At 40.0% G+C, this 18,926-nt stretch overlaps 3 protein-coding genes across 3 annotated transcripts; 2 read left to right on the forward strand and 1 right to left on the reverse strand.

Moving 5' to 3' along the window:
• Positions 1-291: 291 nt before the first annotated feature.
• Positions 292-10,059, forward strand: gmppb (GDP-mannose pyrophosphorylase B). Its single transcript, XM_042225813.1, has 10 exons — positions 292-408; positions 1,947-2,130; positions 2,222-2,302; positions 2,860-2,908; positions 3,053-3,195; positions 3,369-3,527; positions 4,113-4,191; positions 6,057-6,184; positions 6,268-6,450; positions 6,935-10,059. Exons 2-10 carry the CDS (start codon positions 2,002-2,004, stop codon positions 7,064-7,066), a joined length of 1,083 nt encoding a protein of 360 aa, XP_042081747.1. The 5' UTR covers positions 292-408; positions 1,947-2,001; the 3' UTR covers positions 7,067-10,059.
• Positions 10,060-10,918: 859 nt separating this feature from the next.
• Positions 10,919-12,565, reverse strand: LOC102314190 (zinc-binding protein A33-like). Its single transcript, XM_005938910.2, has one exon. It carries the CDS (start codon positions 12,341-12,343, stop codon positions 10,919-10,921), a length of 1,425 nt encoding a protein of 474 aa, XP_005938972.1. The 5' UTR covers positions 12,344-12,565.
• On the forward strand, positions 12,560-16,679 carry LOC102309354 (tumor necrosis factor ligand superfamily member 14-like). The gene is made up of 4 exons (XM_005938893.3): positions 12,560-13,650; positions 14,081-14,108; positions 14,239-14,277; positions 15,089-16,679. Exons 1-4 carry the CDS (start codon positions 13,474-13,476, stop codon positions 15,484-15,486), a joined length of 642 nt encoding a protein of 213 aa, XP_005938955.1. The 5' UTR covers positions 12,560-13,473; the 3' UTR covers positions 15,487-16,679.
• The last annotated feature ends 2,247 nt before the right edge of the window (positions 16,680-18,926 follow it).

The following is an 18,926-nucleotide window of genomic DNA, read 5'->3' on the forward strand; positions in this document are numbered from 1 at the left end:
ATATATATATTCTTGTTTTTTGTCCAGTAAAATTAAACTGGGTTTAACCAAATTTTCTTGAACTAGTCCATTAGTTGCACACAAGTTTTCAAAAAGTCTGTATGCACGGGATTTATCGATTTTCACTTTATTTATTTATTTGAATTCCACTATTCTCATTTAACTTTAAGACCAAGAAACCTTGTCCTATTATTAGTCTGTGGATAGAAATGCTGCAATAAGCCCGATTTTAAAATGACTCTTATTCTGAAACGCTTCACCGGATAAGCTATGTCACGTCGAACGAATTGATTGGCTGTCTCATGCACCGGAAGCCAAACAAGGATTCGGCGTTTTGATGATCTTACGTGTCATTTCCAGAGTGTCAGTGATTCAGACTGGCTGTAGACTATTAACGAAAAAACCCAGGTGAGTTTTCTTCGTTTTCATTTACTCTCACGCTGTTCGCAGACTTTAAAACCTGAGCACTAACCAGCTCCTTGTCGATTTGCGTTCATTGTAGATAAATAAAGTCAGTTCTGTCAGCTGACGTTAGCTATTTAGAGGCACTGTAAGTTCACTACAAACCAAAACATGATCATTGTCACATTTTATCTCACTGTTTCCCTTCAAAGTTAATTCATTTACGATAAGTGCTGATGTAATCTGTATAAAACGCAATATCCTTAACAGGTTGTTTTAGTAGTACCCGTTAGTTCTACCTGTTTTAATCTGTGTTTATTCCCATGTGTATCCTCGTTTTATCGCCTCTTTGTGTTGGTTGGTTCTTTGGTTTGTTTTTCGACACTTTTCAGGGACGTAAATATCACCCTATCACGTGTTCCAGACCGCCTGATAGAATGAATGAATGAAATCTGTTGATCTGAGGCGACACCATGACCTCTTCTTGTTCTTCCTCTTCTTTTTCTTCCCGACGCCACAGTGTTTGCCACAGCGATCTGCTGTCACACCAGCCATCGACATGTCATCACTACAGCTTTAAATGTTCTTTGTGCTCTCTTCCATCTGCCTGAAAGCTCGATATTTAACATCCTTTGTCCAGTTTATCTACTATCCCGCCTCTTGTATTTCTAACTTTGTCTCCAAACCACTTCTGCCTGAGCTCTCCCTCTGATACTCCCTCCCAATGGAAGTCTGAGCAGCTTGATCTTTATCACCTCCATGTCATTGGCTAATAATTAAGTTGAATTTAATGCAGCCAAAAAGGTAGCAAATGCCTGAATTACTGCATCCAAAAGAGTAAATGCAGTAAAAACACTAACAAAATCACCATCACTGTGATTTTTATTGTATTATTTACTCAAGTGTACAACTTTGTAAAAAGCCATTTACTTTTATTCAAGGCCAGTAGATATCAGGAAAATGCACAGACGTCTGTAACACAGATTCTTTGCTTTAACTGTAAGTGGACCAGACATGTTTACATATATAGTTACTCTAAGAAGGTCCATTTTGAATCAGGAAGACCCTGACCTAAGTTAAACACGTTAAAATAACAGTGCAGAAGTTTAGTAAGTAAGAATATAAATAAAACAAAGTGGAATTTAATCATCCATTTTCTTCTTTTCATACTATTCACCTTTCCACCCTGAATAGAATTGTGTAGTAAAATGGCTCAATAAAAATGCGACAAACCAAAGTAAACAACACAGTGGATCAGGAAATAGTCTCTGATTTGCTTATTTGTGTTTCTGTCCCCGATCACAACGTCTCCACTCTCATGTGTACATAAATGTTATATTTTTATACTTTAGGAGGGCAAAGAAGTTCACATTTAGAGGTCAGAGAGGGAGAGAATAATTTTCTTCAAAGTAAAAAAGTGACTGTATTTGAAAGTCACTTTTAATTTTAAATCCAACACAGAAACGAGCATAACTGATTTTTTTTCTGTCCTTCCTTTAGAAAATGTCTGATTTTAATGATGAATGTGAATCTGGTCTTTTCAGGGCATCAGCATCTGGTTATTGATGAACTTGGGTAACTGTTGGTAACGGCAGAATCATGAAGGCTTTGATCCTAGTGGGGGGGTACGGGACCCGACTGCGACCGCTCACCCTGAGCGTCCCAAAACCCCTCGTGGAGTTCTGCAACAAACCCATCCTGCTGCACCAGGTGGAGGCACTGGTGAAAGTAAGGCAAAGATATCAATGAGGATTTAATGATGCTACTGAGAGGTTATTTTGTGTTGTAGTCATGAGTCACTGTCTCTGTGTGTTTTCAGGCTGGGGTGGACCATGTGGTTCTGGCAGTGAGCTACATGTCAGAGCTGCTGGAAAGAGAGATGAGAGTGCAGGAGCAGAGAGTACGTACAACAACCTGCACTGTTACAGTAAAAACCACCAGGTTTCTCCTGCATGGAGGCTATATGATGGATTTATTAATCAGGATATCATTTACTGAGGTGTAAATGTGCACAACAGTCACTGTTGAGTATGTTTGGTACCCTTGTCAAGAAACTTTCGGCATCTCTGCTTCTTATTTTTCTTGTTCTAGTGTATCCAGGATATTCAGAAAGTCGGTAACAGGTTTTAGGTTCAAGATTTCTCAAGACAGAGAGAGTTGGACTGGAACGGACTGTTTCCCTTGAATGCAGAATTGTCAATAAAACACAACACTCGTGAGCACAGTCACCGTGTGTGTCGTGTACTTTACAATCTTTAATCAGCGTGACTTCCGTGTTGTGCTTGAACAGGACCTCAAAGACTCGGTTGTTGGACTTGTTGGATTTCTGTATCTCTGGTCACATGTTAGGAAATAGATTCAGGAGACATTCATTTGGATTCATGTGTGATGTGGTGTGATTCCTAACTGAGCCCAAACATTAAAGTTGAACCTGTCTGTTTTTTGTTTTCTTCTCAGCTCGGGATTCGTATCTCTCTGTCTCATGAGAAGGAGCCTCTGGGAACAGGTGAGCTTGTCTTTACTACAGACAGATCCAGATAAGCGTAAATGGCTCTTTGCAAGTATCCAGTAATTCAACATCGGTTAACTCGTCTTTTAAAAACCATAGTAAATTATTGTGAACCATATAAAACTATATGTTTGTGCACAGCGGGTCCCCTGGCGTTGGCTCGAGACTTGCTGAATGATGACAGTGAGCCGTTCTTCGTTCTCAACTCAGACGTCATCTGTGATTTTCCGTTCAAAGATCTGCTGCAGTTCCACCACAACCACGGCAAGGAGGGAACCATTGTGGTGAGAGAGACTGTCCAAGTATTTCCTATGCTTAGCTGCTGCATATTGACAGGTTTTTATTAGTTTTAGGTGGTATAAGGGAAGCTTACTACTGTGGGGTCATACTCTGTGTGTGTGTGTGTGTGTGTGTGTGTGTGTGTGTGTGTGTGTGCGCGCGCGTGCGTGGCATGAAGGTAACACGGGTGGAAGAGCCCTCTAAGTACGGTGTGGTGGTGTATGAGGCGGACAGCGGGAGGATCCATCGCTTTGTGGAGAAACCACAGGTCTTTGTCTCCAACAAAATTAATGCCGGCATGTACATCTTCAATCCCAGCATGCTCAGCAGGATCCAGGTGAGGAGGCTCTCGCACTCACTCATAGTGTCGATGTTGGTGTGTTATTTAGTAACAGACTCAGTGTTTCCCACAGATGGACTTTACCTTGGTGGGCCAGCCTGTTAGTATCTGGTATTATTGAAGACTGAAAGCTGAAAGGGAGCTCCCTTTCAGCTTTCAGTCTTCAATCCAAACTTTCAGCCTTAGTTTGGATCAGAGCGAAGAATGCATCTGGGTCACTGATATCATTCAGCTTCTTGATCAGAGCTCATCCTAGATTCAGATGTACTCAGACTTCACTATCTTGGACTGTAGCTAGTGATTGCAGTCCTCCTGCTCTGAATATCTCCTGCGAGACCCTGGGTCACTCTAACCCGAGCCTACAACAGGTTTGCGTCTCTGAGGTTGAAGAGCAGACTACAAGAACTACAGCCACCAGCTCCTCTTCAACATGGTGGAGTTTAAATCTACCAGCAGGATGAGACTCACTGGAGAGGCACCTGATTATGTGGGAATCTGTGGGAAACACTGAGTCTGAAGACACTATAGTTTTGTGTATTTTTTGGATCATGTTCATGACTTTTTTATGCATTATTTTTGCAGCTGAGACCAACATCCATTGAAAAAGAAATATTTCCTGTCATGGCAGGGGAGGGACAGCTGTATGCCATGGAGCTGCAAGGTAACTAATACTAATATTAAGACTGCAGTACTACAGCACAGGACTCTTCTCCTCCAGTGGCGTAGTGGTCAAAAAGTCACTGGTTTGATTCCAGCTGGAGACACAAATCCTCTTTGGGGTTGCGTCAGAAAGAGCATCCTGCGTTTAAAGAAAATCTGCCAAATCAGACATGTAGAGCTGCCCACTGTGGCGACCACTGGTGGCTGGGAAGTAGCCGAAAGTAGCTTCTACTACAGCACAGGACTGTAAAGCTGCATGTGAGATCTGAACATTCAGCTTTTGCCCAAAATAGGGGCCCGTGGAGAAGATCGTATTAATCAAAATGATGCAAGTCAGTTCATAAAAGTATACAGTGGTGACCTCACCTTTTTCTTAACACAGCAGTAGGATCAGTAGGATGGAAATGTATGGTTTGAAGCTGACCTGTGTGCTTGATCTGGTCTCTGCAGCTCACAGCTCCACCAGACGTAAGTGTTTGGGCTTTTCGTGCAGGTCTGGAGAGGAAACGTTTGCAGAAAAGCACCACTAACCTTTATGCTCAGACCTAAAGGTTCTCTAGAGTTCTGATACAGATGCTTAAAAAGAAAAACCCCAACAAAAAACACAAGAGCTCACCAGCAGGAGGAATCACTAGTTGGTGCTTCTCTACATCCTCATTCCTCTCTGAGATCCTTTGGCTTTGCTGAAACAGTGGAACCACGTAGTCAAACCTCCACCCCATCCTGACCTGTAGTCCAGGCAGGCTTACTGGTCCCAGTCAGTAGTGGATTTCCCTTTAGAAGATGATGTGATTCATCATGTTTAAGTAGTAACAGAAGGTCCTCGAGATTAGCGGCGAAGCATTTACAAAACTTAAGAATCACAGGAGAAATAAAAAAAGATGGGCTTGATTTGTTCTTTAAATTTTCTTAGAGGAGTAGGAATTTGTACAAGTGACCTAAATTCTGTTTTGTCTTTGTAATAAATATGGACAAACCTATGTCGGCCTAAAAGGCTAAATAAATTCATTACATTTTAATAACTGATCTTTGGCTAGTTTATGCTTGAATGAATAAATAAATTCAGGTTAAATCTGTATGTTAATCAGAAACCAGAAACCCTGATGTTTTTTTATGATGCTGGTGCTCGTAAAAACCCTGATTAATGTTGTTCGTACCAGTTGTGCTTTCGTGTGTTTTTATTCAGGTGTTTGGATTAATCTTTTTTCAGGATTGGTATTTATTGAATTATGAATTGATGGTGATTTTTCTCCCTCTTTTTTTTTTTTGTTTTTAACAGAGATCTGTAGAAAATCCATCAGTCTTTCCAGTGAAAATGTGGCTTTTTTAACCCACTGAACTGCATTTTCAGTTTTTAGTTTAAATCTGTATCTCTGCTTGTCCTGGTTTCCACTTTTGCCCCCACAGCCTAACCAACGGTAAGGGGGTGACATCATATTGCAGTGGTTAGCACTGTTAGGCACTGGGTTCGAACCTTCTGGTTGATTTCTGTGTGTTTGTTTGCTCCTGAAATTCATAGTCTGCGGTCATACTTGTTAGGTTATAACTGGTGATTTTGGTGGCCGTAGGATTAGATGTGAGGGTGCCTGCGGTGTACTCCGCCTCTTCTCTCTTGATCCTGCCCCCTCACAACACTTAGCTGGATATTTGGTTGAGGCAGATGAGTGATTTGTGCAGCTATTAGAACAAATGCTGAAAACTCTGCTGGCAGTTATGTAAAATTTATGGCAGAGTTTGCAGTCAGCAGATTAATGTCTGCCTCTTACTGTGACCTGATTATTCAGTGAGTCACCTGTTAAAGATCACTAGGAGCTGCCTGGTTGCTTTCAGGCTTTCACCTTCCACCCTCTGTCCGTCTGTCTGCAGGTTTCTGGATGGACATCGGCCAGCCTAAAGACTTCCTGACAGGGATGTGTATGTACCTCCAGTCAGTACGACAACACGCACCTGAGAGATTACGCACAGGCCCCGGTTTCCTCGGCAACGTCTTGGTTGTGAGTGCACTTTGTTGATGTGACATCAAAATAAGGGCTTGTACTTCATGATAATGATGATCCCCATTTCTTCTTCTCTGAAGGATCCCACGGCACAGATCGGGGAGAACTGCACCATCGGCCCGAATGTCACCATCGGCGCCGGCGTTGTCGTGGAGGACGGTGTGAGGATAAAGAGGTGCACGGTGCTGAAAGGGTCAAGGGTTCGATCGCACTCGTGGCTGGAGAGCTGCATCGTGGGGTGGAGCTCGTCAGTCGGCCAGTGGGTGAGTGGGAAAGATGTGTGGACGTTCTTGGTTCATTCATTTATTGTGAGACACAGCTAATTGTGTCTCTGTCTGTTTAACAGCAGATCTCACTTGTGGTGATATTTGTACTCTATAACTTAGCCTAGTTATTTTCTTTTTTTCTTTTTAGACCTTGTTGTATCTGCTTACGCACTCATGGATATAATTTATTGGAATTGCTCAAACTTGTCTGTTTTTTTGTTTGTTTTGTTTTTTTGTCTTAAAGTAATAACCAAATGGGACTTTTGGCCAACTTCACAGTTCACTATTATATCTGTCCTTTTCACATAACTTATAATAGCTAACGCCAGAGAAGCAGTAGGAGAACAGAAGGAGTACTGAAGGCTGTGGCAGCCGTACTCTTTCTGTCTACTTAAATCCTCTGTTTCATCTCGTACAGCACATGCACAAAGACTTGTCACGTGCGATGGAAGATGACTTGTGTCTTAATGTGCGTCCTCAGGTGCGTATGGAGAATGTGACGGTGCTGGGGGAGGACGTGATCGTCAATGATGAGCTATACCTGAACGGTGCCAACGTCCTGCCTCACAAATCCATCAACGAGTCAGTCCCGGAGCCGCGAATCATCATGTAGCGTCAGGTGGAGGAAAAATCCCAGCACCTTTTATATGAAGACTATGAGGAAGACCCAAACTGTGCCAGAGAAGAGGGAGGGACATTCAGGCAGTTGAATGGAAGCAGGAGGAGGAAGAACAAAAGGCTTCTTTGTCTTTCTTTTTATAAATTAATTTGGACTTGTTTTAGCCCTGCTTGGCTGCATTTGTCAGAAAAGGTGACGTGTGTCAAGGAAGGTTTCTTAAAGTACTGACAGGTCAAACTCTCATGTTGGCAAATATGAGAAAAGTCGAGAGAGGGGGCTTCTTGGTGGAGTAAAGATCAGTATACTGAGAGGGAAGGGGGTGTGTGAATATATGAACACTGCTGGTTAGATTTACTATGCATTTACACTTCCTGAAAAGAACAATCAAACCACAGCTACAGGTTGATGTCATGACTGATGCTCAGATTCTGATCTGACTTATTGTGAAACATAATGCAGTATTGGTCACAGTTAAAGGTCCAGTGTGTAGGATTTCTGATGCTCCATTAACATAAATGTAATCCAGGATTTATAACTAGTGTTTCTACTGAAGACCAAAAAGGACAAACAGCACTGGCTATAAATGGAACTGAAGGTGCTCCTACATTGTTGTAAACAATAGACTGTATATCAAAGATGGACAATGCCACCACTGTTTGCTTGTGGAGGCTGCCACGTTTTTGTTTTGTTTTGTTTATTTGGAAGTAGAATATTTACTTACACAAAAGTGTGAAGTTGTGAGCTGGGTCCAGCAGAGGTGAAGACTAGGAAAGAGATGAGACCAGTGTCAGCACACTGTTTAATCCACGCCACACCCCAATTTTAAGCCTTGGCAAAATCTTAATGGTTGAATTATATTTAAATATATAAAAATCACTGTCCGTACAGTTGTTACCAACCTGCAAATGTGTTTATTTCTGCTGCTTGTTGGAAACAAAGGGCGATTCAGTATCTTGCAATCTACAACTTCACCACTAGATGTCACTAATTCCTACACATTGGTCCTTTAAAGCCATAGCAGTTTATTATTGAGGGCAGCAGAGCAAGCTGTAAGCAACTTCATGGAAATGTGAATGTTTTGAGTTGGAAGTCATGTTTGCATCCACCTGAATGTAATTGACATCAAATAACACTCAATAATTTGATTTGTTTTTATACAGAAATACCAATGACTACAGCTTTAATCATGGGAAATTGTTATGTCTCGTGTTCTTGATGAGCTTTCCAAGTTTCTCTGTTCTTTGAAACGTTTTGTTTCAATGTCAGACGAGTTAATGATCATCAATATGTGCTCCAATACTGTAGTGGGTGAGCTGACAACTTTATAATGTGGACAACTTTAGTCTTTAAGATTAATTGTACATTATAAATAAATATACAGCGCTGTCTAAAAGTTCCTACTCCACATGAAGTAAGCAGAAACGTGTTTTGGTTTTGTCACAAATTAGGCAATGGCCATCAGATGCAATAATCCTCTTAAAGGTGAGAAAAGCAGATAAGGAAAAGTTTTCAGTATACTAAAAAAAAACTTCAAAGGAACAGGAGTATAAGTCACTGCTTCCTGTCAGGGTTTTCAGAGTAAAAATACTTAGATTGTAAATTAGCTTTCAGCCTCGAGGAGAAGACGCAGCCTAATTTAGGACCAGTTTCTTGCATTGTCACCAAAAATAATAGTCCTGAGGCCAAAAAGATGGAAAGCGCATGGCACCATGAAATTACTGGACCTTAAGTTGGAACCACTGACATCACTGAAGTCCACCAATGACTGACAGATTTCTTTGCAACTAAAAGCAGGGGCGTGACTCCAAAAGATCATCATATAATCTCATGACCAGACTGCCCAAAACTAAACAAAATGTATCCGACCATCAGAAGTGAACTTTATAAACTTCATGAATTTGACATTGCATCAGTAAATCATAACATTTTCAGTATCACTAATGTTGACACTCATTCTGTGTTCAGTATTTAATTTGTACAATAATCTGTGTATATAATTAAAGAGACAACTTTCAAACAAATCTAACGCTAACATTTTAGCCACGTGTCATTTACTGCTACTAGCATAAAAATCAGATGATTTTGAGCTTTTACAAACAAATGTAAAGTAAAAGTAAACCAAGCCCAGTGTAAATCCCCTCTGTCATTAGAACTACTGAAACTTTTCTTTGACTTATTTCAGGGTCATAATTAAACACTCACATTCAAATTTCTGAGCCAGAAAGAATCCTTGGAAATGAGAAACCTTCAGTAAAGAACTGTTAATCAGCCCTGTGCTAAGACTGGAAAAGTTGTTGGTGTTTTCACATAGCAGTTTCTCCTTAACTGCTGATAAGACAGACATCTCTCCCCTGAGACAGTTTGTAAAAACAAAGCGTTTTAATTTGAAATAATTACACGCCTGAAAATCTTTTAAGGGTATCTGTTCTGCTTTTCTGTTTTTTTTTTTTTTAATGTTACTGGGTCAGATTTTCATATTATATGTGAACAAAATAGACTTTGAAGGTCCAGGGTGTTTTTGTATTTCTTTACATACTAAATGGGGACAGTTCACAAGCACTGGGTAAACCCCTCTGTAGGCTTCCAAGTGCCAGCCAGTCAGCAGATGAGGGGTTTAAAGTTTGAACTGAGGGGCTGCATAAGGGACTGGAATAAGAAAAATAAGGATTGTTTTTAAACTTTGAATCATTCTGTGATACTGGAGTGGAGTCAAAAAGCATAGAGCAGGAAATTAACAATATAAATGCAACAGGTCGCCTTTAAATAAATGCTGTCCTGTGGGAGGTTACTGAAACTGGTCAGCAGGTTAGTCCTGTGTTAGTCCACACTCAGCGCTGGTGTATCGATGTAAAGCAGTGATTCTGCTGTTTGTGGTGATCACTATTAAGAGCTTAATGTGCAAAAGAGTTTGAGTGAAGGAAGTTGGTCTTTGTAAAAAAATGTTTTTAATTTCTGAAAGGAAAAATATAATCTACTGACCACTGCAACACATCTGATCTCGTATTATTGGATGTTTAACAGGTGACGGTCACAGTAAATCTCATGTCAGTGATAAAAATTATCACCACAGTTAGATTCGCCTTCCTGGTCTCTCTGCTTTACCCATGAAATGTAAAGGGCATGAACATGATTTTCTTAAAACGTCACAAGCCTTTGTGAATGTTCTAATTTTAATTTAGAGATATAAAAACTTTATAGAGTCAAAGGTTGTTTATCATTTTTACCTGATGTACATAACATCTGAAAGAATGTTTTACATTTAAATCCAAATCTGTTGGTTTTACAGACACTTTTGAGCTTCGTTAGATTACTTCACTAGACTACCATAGAAATTGAAATGTATACATTTTGTATTTGCATCTAAAGTATATTTGTATCTAAATAATACCAATTTAAACATTAAATTGCACTAAAAAAGTCATAGCTTTTTATTATTACGTTTAGTAAAAAAAAACAACTCTTGCACTGTTGACGTTTGGATGGATCAGGGTGTGTACCACACTCAAAAAGTCCCTGTTATTGGTCCAAAAACGAAAAGATATTGATGACACAAAAAATGTAAAACTACATTTTCACAGATACAATTATTAAAGCTTGTAAGATTGACTATTACCAGTTAAGCCAAGTTAGTTTATTTGTAGAGCCCATTATCCCGCCTGAAAGGCTTTATAGACACATGACACAGACAAACATATTAAAACAAGAAAGAAAATATACAAGTAATAAAATCTAAAAGGCTTTCAGTGTCTTTTAACATTAAAAGAAAAACCCTAATAAGCTATTGAAATGTTTAAATTCTTAAATAAAACTCATCAAAACTCAGAGATTTCTGAGTGGAAATAAGAGCTAGCTAAACCAAAAACCCGTAGATAAAGAGGGCGTGTGCTGTTCCACTCTCACAGTCACAGGTAAAATCTTCATTGGTACTTTATTGTGCGTGCCAATGTAAGGAAACAGCTTCTCAGTGAAACTGAGTTTGAAGGTGTGTATGTGTGTGCTGGTGTCAAGATCGAAGAATGAGAGCTTCCCTCTGTCACAGTCCAGCTGAACTTTGACCCTCTGGAGCTTCTTCACTGAGAGAAGTTTATCAGGAAGTGGTGGAGCAGCTGCTGTGTATTGTCCATCCTGGAGACATATTTCCCAGAATCCAGTCTGTAATTGTTCTTTTCTCTTAACAGACTCTATTAGCACACCGAGGCACCTGATCCCATCCTTTCTAACCTCAACATGCCAGCTGTGAGTCCCTGAGTCGAAGCCCTCGGAGCCCAGAACAATTGGATGGTGGTCGAACCTCTCTGGATTGTTGGGAAGCTGCTGTCTCTCACCGAGACTCACACTGGTCAGATCTTCTGAGAGGATGAGTTGTTGATGAGCTGTGTTTGGATCCAGAATCACTGGAGTGCAGGAGACCATCTCCTTCATGTTCTTCCAGATGTTGAAGGTTAGGTTGCCCAGGTGTTTGGCCACATCTATCAGAGCTCCTGAGACCACATGTGGTTCCTCCAGCAGGGTGCGCTGCTGGACTCTGTTCACTGCAGGCTTGATGTTTTGCAGAAATGAGACATCTTCAGCTCTCAGGTTCTCCTCTGTGACTCTGATAACGTCTAAAAGAGCTGCTATTTTTCTGCTCAGAGCCTCCATCTTCTCCTTGATCATCTGACTCTTCTGCTCCTCTTCTGCCCTCAGAGCAGTGATTCTTGCTTTTTCTTCTTCTTGTAGAAACTGGTGCATTTTTGCAAACTTCTCCTTGATCTTCCTCTCTGTGTGAAGGGCCTGGACTTTAATGTGTTCTCTGGTTTGATCAAAGTCTCCTTTAACTATTTTAAAGTGCTTCAGTTTCTCTTTTAAGGGCTGTAGTAACACCTGAAGCACTTTTCTGTGATCCTCCGCAGCTTCTTCGATGGTTCTGAATTTGTGTTTGTTGTGTATTTTTGAATCCCTACAAACAAGACACACTAGCAGCTGATGGTCCAGACAGAAGAGTTTGAGTTTCTCAGAGTGCAGACTGCAGCGAGGCTCTGACTCCAAAGAAGCTTTTTGATCTCTCTCCAGTAAGAAAGCTTCACACAGGTTCTTTAACACCAAGTTACAGGGTGGGTCATCTGACAAATGCAAATTCTTACAAAGTGGGCATTTACGTACTGGTTTCTCCTTCCACCACATTTGCAGGCAGTCTTTACAAAAGCTGTGGCTGCATGACAGCATGATGGGGTCTCTGAAGATGTCATAGCAGATCGAACAAGAGAGATTCATTTCTGACTGAGAGGACATTTTGCCTCTGAGTGAAAAAAAATGCAGCTGGGGTAATTAGAGACTGAAGATGTATCTTGAAACTTACTTTTCTTCCAGCTGTGGCTTCTTTAAAAGTCCTGCTCGTTATATGAAATCAGCAGCAGGTAGAAGTGGCAGTATCCCCGATAGTTAGAATTCCTCTTTGCTCCGATAGTGAATCTCAAACACACTGCTCACAAAGTGAAACTGTGACATATAACTGATGCCTGGTTTGATTCCAATTAATGTTTCTGTTGCAACTCTATTGTGGCACTTATGCTACCTTTGCCTACAAAACCTCTTATCTGCATTTACAGTTCTTTTGTCTGTTACAACCAACCAAAAACGGTGGAGAAGCAGAACGTTAGATCATATCTCAGCAACTGGGAGAAATTTGCCTTCAGGGATTTCTGCCTGGCAGGCTCTCTAACACCTGTCAGAGATGTATTGTAGGACACAGCATATGGAGAGGACTATGTATAGGTGACTGATTACTCATGACAAACAGTGGAAAGTAGGCAAATAAACTGCAGGCGACATCAATCAGAGAAACAGGAGAGAAGATGGGAAGCACAAAACAAAATAAGATACAAGAAAACTAATTTTTTTTTTCATTTTTAATGCTAATCCTTACCTTAGAGATAAAAAGAGACTAGCGTACAGAAAATAACCAGAGTGCCAATCAGAACAAAAAGGTAGCAAAACTCAGCGATATCACCAAAACTAAAATTATTGTGACAGTGTTATTGTTACATCTTGAAAAATGCATATGCGTGGATCCTTTTGATATTGTGGAAGATGAGTAATACTGTAAGATATGTTTTCACAGAATCGAAATATTCTGGGACGTCTTGAGTGATCAGTGGTTCTGGAGTCAATGTGAACTTCAAAAAAATGTTTACTGATTATACGACACATGACTGTGAAACCAGAGCATATGGTTGAAGTGTGACTGTGTTTAAGAGGAAATGTGTTTTGCAGTGTGTGCATGCATTTCTGTTACTGGTAGTGCCCCTCAGGATGGCGAGTCATCGCTACTTTAAACCACAGTACTTCCTTGCGTTTGAGTGGCTTCCTTGAGTCAAAAAGAAACTTTTTGTCTATTATTTGAAGATATTTTCTCTGCAGGAATGGCGGACACTGGTGTGGAACTGGACAGACTTGTTGCTGCAGTGCCCCAGAATCCAGATGAGCAACAAAAAGATGACAAATTGGCACAAACGCTGCTGTTTGTCCTCCTGACTGTAGTGCTGTATGGCATTGCTGCACAGGCTTTTTTTATTAACTTGCTTTACCACCGTGAATTGGTGAGTATCAGCTCAGTGTACTCTAGTCTTTAAATCTAAATATTTATTGCCTGCTTTTTATCCTCTCTTATTGTGACTTTAGAGGTATAAAAATGAATTAATTAACTGTAACAATTAAGCAATTGTTGTGATATATCAGCTGATATATCACAACAATTAAGCAATTGTTGTGATATATCAGCTGATAAGATAGATACTACTGTAGCACATATCTAATTGCAAAAGCTTCTATTACTTTGGGCACATTTGTTGTGAGCTTGTCTCGTTTTAACAGTCATTTGTTTATATTTTACTCAATTTTTCTGTACTTTTAAAAAAATTGATTTTATTTTTTTAAAAATTCTTCTCTGTACAAGTAAACGTCATACTCTATCATCAAATATGACGCATTGACAATTTCTTTCAAACTAATTTGTAACTTCCATTGCAGGCTGTCTCAAGACTGAACAACAGATCAGGTACACAAGTCTCTTATAACCTTAATTCAACCATGAACTAAAATCTCGAGACTAAGAATATCTTTTGTGAGCATATCTAAAAAACAAAACATACCCCTCCCCGCATTTTAGATTTTTGTTTCCATTGCAGAACAAGATGGTAGAATCCGTGGTTTTGCACATCTGACAGGTTGGATAACTTTTTTTTTTTTTTGTAAATAACACAAGTGTATACCATCCATAAATAAAATAACCGTCGTCATGATTTTCTGATTTGCATGATTTTTGCATTTGTTTCTCTAATTAACGGTCAAACTGTATAGAAAAGCCTTCATTTCCCATTGTCAGTGATAAATACTTTGTCTTGCGTGCTGTATTTATATATCAGATGTAAGGCAGCAGAGTTACATGCTGAGTATAAACGGTGAGTTTGTTTTGAAACTGCAATAAACACACCAAGATTTGATTTCAGAGAAAAAAGAAGCTAAGAAGAATATTTTTTAATTTTATTCATTTGTTGGCACATTATGTGAAGAAGCCACATTAATTTAAATATTTACCAAATAAATAATAATAACAATAATAATAATGATTTGGTGAATATTATCACAAAACTAAAGTCCTGCATTATCAACTGTGTGCTATCAGGGGCATTTAGATCTTTTTTAAATGGGGTGGGACAAGACGGATGAAGAACAAGGCGAGGTGACTACAGGAAATTCAAATTTTTATGACGGTGTACAAAAAAATCTGATTAATAAAACGCTGGGTATAGTTTAGAAGCAAATGTGCGGGTGTCTTCTGTCCCTTCTGTCAGATCAACTCTGCAGTCCCTATTTCCTTTTGAACAATTCATTGAAACTAGCAGTTTCACAAAACAGATCATAACTGGCCCAAAACAGGAGCTGAACTTTACATAAATTGGTTTAATTGTTTGCCGTGTCTGACTGAAAATACACAACTTTAAATTGCTACATCCATCTTGTCTTTTATCCCTGCAGGCGGGTCGGTTCAAGAAAACGAGGTGATGCTTTGGCATATAAATAATCTGACTGTTCTCAGCGGCATGGCCTACAAAGATGGTAGGCTTGAAGTTCAGGAGGAGGGATTTTACTATGTGTATTCCAAGGTTTGCTTTAGTGACCATGGGCTCTGGAACCAGTCACCTGAGTTTTTTCACCACTTTGTTATGAAATCTGCTGACCTACATGGAAATCATTATACCCTCATGCAGTCACAGAAAGAGTTACGGGTGAACTCAAGCGACCTAAACAACAGCTTTCTGGGTGGATTTTTTCATTTGCATAAAGGTGACGGAATTTTTGTGAGGATAAGGACGAATTTAAACATTTTGCAATATAATGTTTCTGAACATTTCTTTGGTGCATTCATGATGTAGCTTTACACAGCGTGAAATATCAGAACATCACCTGGTCTTTACCAGGCTCTCACATGATTTAAGTCTAAGTATAAAACAACATGACATATTACACCCAATGACTGTAGAAAACAATCATTGATCTCACTGTTTTATTATGCATTTTGCAAAAGTGTAATCAAAATGATTCAGTAGTTTGCAGACCCACCTTCAACAATAATTAGTCAATAAGTTACTACTGAGCCCAACAGATAAAACATCAGAAACTGGACTAAGAAAGCGCTATCAGTGGGTTGTGGCTGTGAAAGCATTGACATGATTGGCTGTCCTCAGGTCTTCAGGAAGGCTGTTCCACAGATGTGCAGCATAGTAACAGAAAGCTTTCGCACTGTGGGTTTTTTACGTCTGACTTTAGGGACAACTTCAAAAACCTAAAAACTAGATAAAGAATCTGTTCTGAGGCTGACAATGGAGATACTTAAAAGCTGGTGTTGTTCATACTCTCTTCTGGCCTTGGTCACAACCTGTGTACCTAAGTTCTGGAGTGTAGTAGGGGGCTAGTTTGTTTTTAGGGAGGCCAGAAAGTAGATCATTACAGTATTCATTGTGTTGCTTTTTACTTTTTTAGCTTTATTTTCTCACTATTTCATTCATGTATGATGTACAACACTGTGTGTCCACTGCGGCTGTTTTAAAAAGCTTTAGAAAAAAAGAAAAAAAAAACTTTGCAAGATATTGTATTACTTAGTTTTCGTAGTTACTGTTCTTACTGTTTATGTGACCACATAATTTCCTCTGGGATTAATAAAGTAATCTGTTTCTGATTCAGTCTTTCACATCTTTGTGGAGAAATTTTGGCCCACTCTTATTTACAGCGTCACTTCAGTTCATTGAAGTTTGTTCCGTTTGTTTATGCACAGCTCTTTGAGGTCCCACCAGGTTGAGATTTGCACTTTGACTAGGCCATTGCTACCAACTTGTTTCTTTTCTTTGTCAGTTATTTTGTATGGTGTGAGTTTATGCAAGCTTTAGTTGTTGGTCTTGTGATTGGTCCAAATGCAGCTTTGCAAACCCAAACATTGCTGCCATGTTCTTTTTAGAGTGAAGAGGCTTTCTATCATGAAATCTAACATTTAACATGATAACTGAGGCCAGTAGAGACCAAGATGTAACTCTTGGGCTTTTCAGAATCAGAATCAGAATCAGAATCAGAATCAGAATGGGGTTTATTGCCAGATGTTGAGGTTTACAACATTAGGAAATTGCTGCGGTGCTTCAGTGCAAACAATAAGAATTAAAGTGCTATGTAGAAAGAAAGATATGTGCATGAGATATACATGAGATATATACATGAGAATAAGAATTATGAGTGCTACGTAGAAAGATATATACATGAGTGCAGGTGGTGATCAGTGCCAAACATGAAATGATGCAGTGACACAGCGTAGGGTCATGTGTTAGTGGCGGGGACAGTCATGTGGTTATTGTTCATGTGTCCAACAGCAGAGGGGAAGAAACTGTTCTTATGGCGAGAGGTTCTGGTGCGAATGGACCGGAGCCTCCTGCCTGAGGGGAGCAGGTCAAACAGACTGTGTCCAGGGTGAGAAGGGTCAGCTGAGATCCGAGCTGCACGCCGCAGTGTCCTGGAGGTGTACAGGTCCTGCAGAGATGGGAGTTTGCAGCCAATCACCTTCTCAGCAGAGCGCACAACACGCTGCAGTCTCTGTTTGTCCCTGATAGTGGCTCCAGCGTACCACACGGTGATGGAGGAGGTGAGGATGGACTCGATGATTGCAGTGTAGAACTGCATCATCTCCGTGTTGGCAGGTTGAATTTCTTCAGCTGCCTCAGGAAGTACATCCTCTGCTGGGCTTTCTTGATGACGGAGGTGATGGTGGGCTCCCACTTCAGGTCCTGGGTGATGGTGGTACCCAGGAAGCGGAATGAGTCCACAGAGGTGATGGGGGTGTCAGTCAGGATGATGGGGGGGAGTGGGGCTGTGTGCTTCCTGAAGTCCACAATAATCTCCACTGTCTTCTGGGCATTCAGCACCAGATTCTATGAGCACTGCACGGTTTGATCTTGATGTCAGTTTGTTGAGACATCCACTCTGGGAACATGACATGGTATGTTTTCCACATGCAAATAATCTTTCTCACTGTAGTATGATGGACTTGGAATTTGGTTCTCTTGGAGTTGCTTCTCTAAGATCGCTGATATGTTTCCTTTGTACTGACACACACCTGAATGCTCCAGACCAGCAAACTGCTGAAACCGTGATCTTTATACTTTGATGATCAATTAATTAAGTGGATCTGATTAGCAGCTCCTGGGTGCTACTTACCCTCTTAAATGCCATGAAAACAGCAAGGGTCTACTTTGTTTTTCACACACATTTTCTGAAGTCAGTGTTTGTTTTTCAAGTTTTTGGTAACAATATAAGGTAGCTATGTAATATTGTGTGATGTGTGTTTGCTTATCTGAAGTTCTACAAGAAATCTAGTAAGATTAAGGTGATTTTTTTTCATTATTTCCTGATCTGTAAAAACGAATAACTTAAAGAGGGTGTATTTTCTTTTTCATGTGCACTGGTATATGGATATTAATGGATATCACTGGATATTAATTTGTCTCTAGGTAATTTACTTATAAACGCTGTGCAGTTTAATGTCAGCGAGAGCAACAGATAAACATATAACTCATGTATCTCTATACACATGGGATTGTTGTACCAATTCAAATTTTGTTCAGCTGTGCATAGATTGTGGTGTTTTTGCTTGAGTTGTATTTTTGATTTTTTGTTTTAATAAACTCCTAATACCTCGCAGCAGTAAAATATATTGTTTTTGACTGGCAGCTGATATTCTCTTCTTTTAACTTTTATCTGAAATGTTTTTCTATTCTACATTTCTGATTAAAAGTTCCATTTTATATTTGTTTTGTAATTTGCTCTACAGTACGCACCTTATTTTTAGTCTTCAATGTATAACACCATCAAAATTAATCTGGTAGCATACTGTGTTTGCTGTGTTCTCTCTGCTTTTCCTTGCACAGCTTTTGTGGTGAAAAAGCTCTTTTGAGTTTTCAAGAACATGAAGATGAAATCTTTGCTTTTTCAAACAGTCATTAGCATTGTTGCCTCACGGCAAAAGGCCCTGGGTTCAGTTCCACCATCTGGCCGGGGCCTTGTGTGAAGTTTGCATGGGTTCTCTCCAGGTACACCAGCTTCCCCACTGGCTCATTAGCTATGTGCTTCTTAAGCTGCTGCAGGTGCCTCTGACTGTAGCAAATAACTCTCAGACCACAGTGCACACGTTACAGAGTAGGTGTGCATGTTTGGCAGCACGCAACACTTCCTGTTAATAGTTTGTTGTGTGGTTTGCATGTTCAGATCAACAGCTGCACCGAGTACTTTGTACCACAGACATTTTGACTGGTCACATCATCAACAGCAAAGGTGG

Source organism: Haplochromis burtoni, unplaced genomic scaffold, assembly GCF_018398535.1.
Source record: "Haplochromis burtoni strain Fernald_Lab_line unplaced genomic scaffold, NCSU_Asbu1 Contig_183, whole genome shotgun sequence".
Classification (NCBI taxonomy): domain Eukaryota; kingdom Metazoa; phylum Chordata; class Actinopteri; order Cichliformes; family Cichlidae; genus Haplochromis; species Haplochromis burtoni.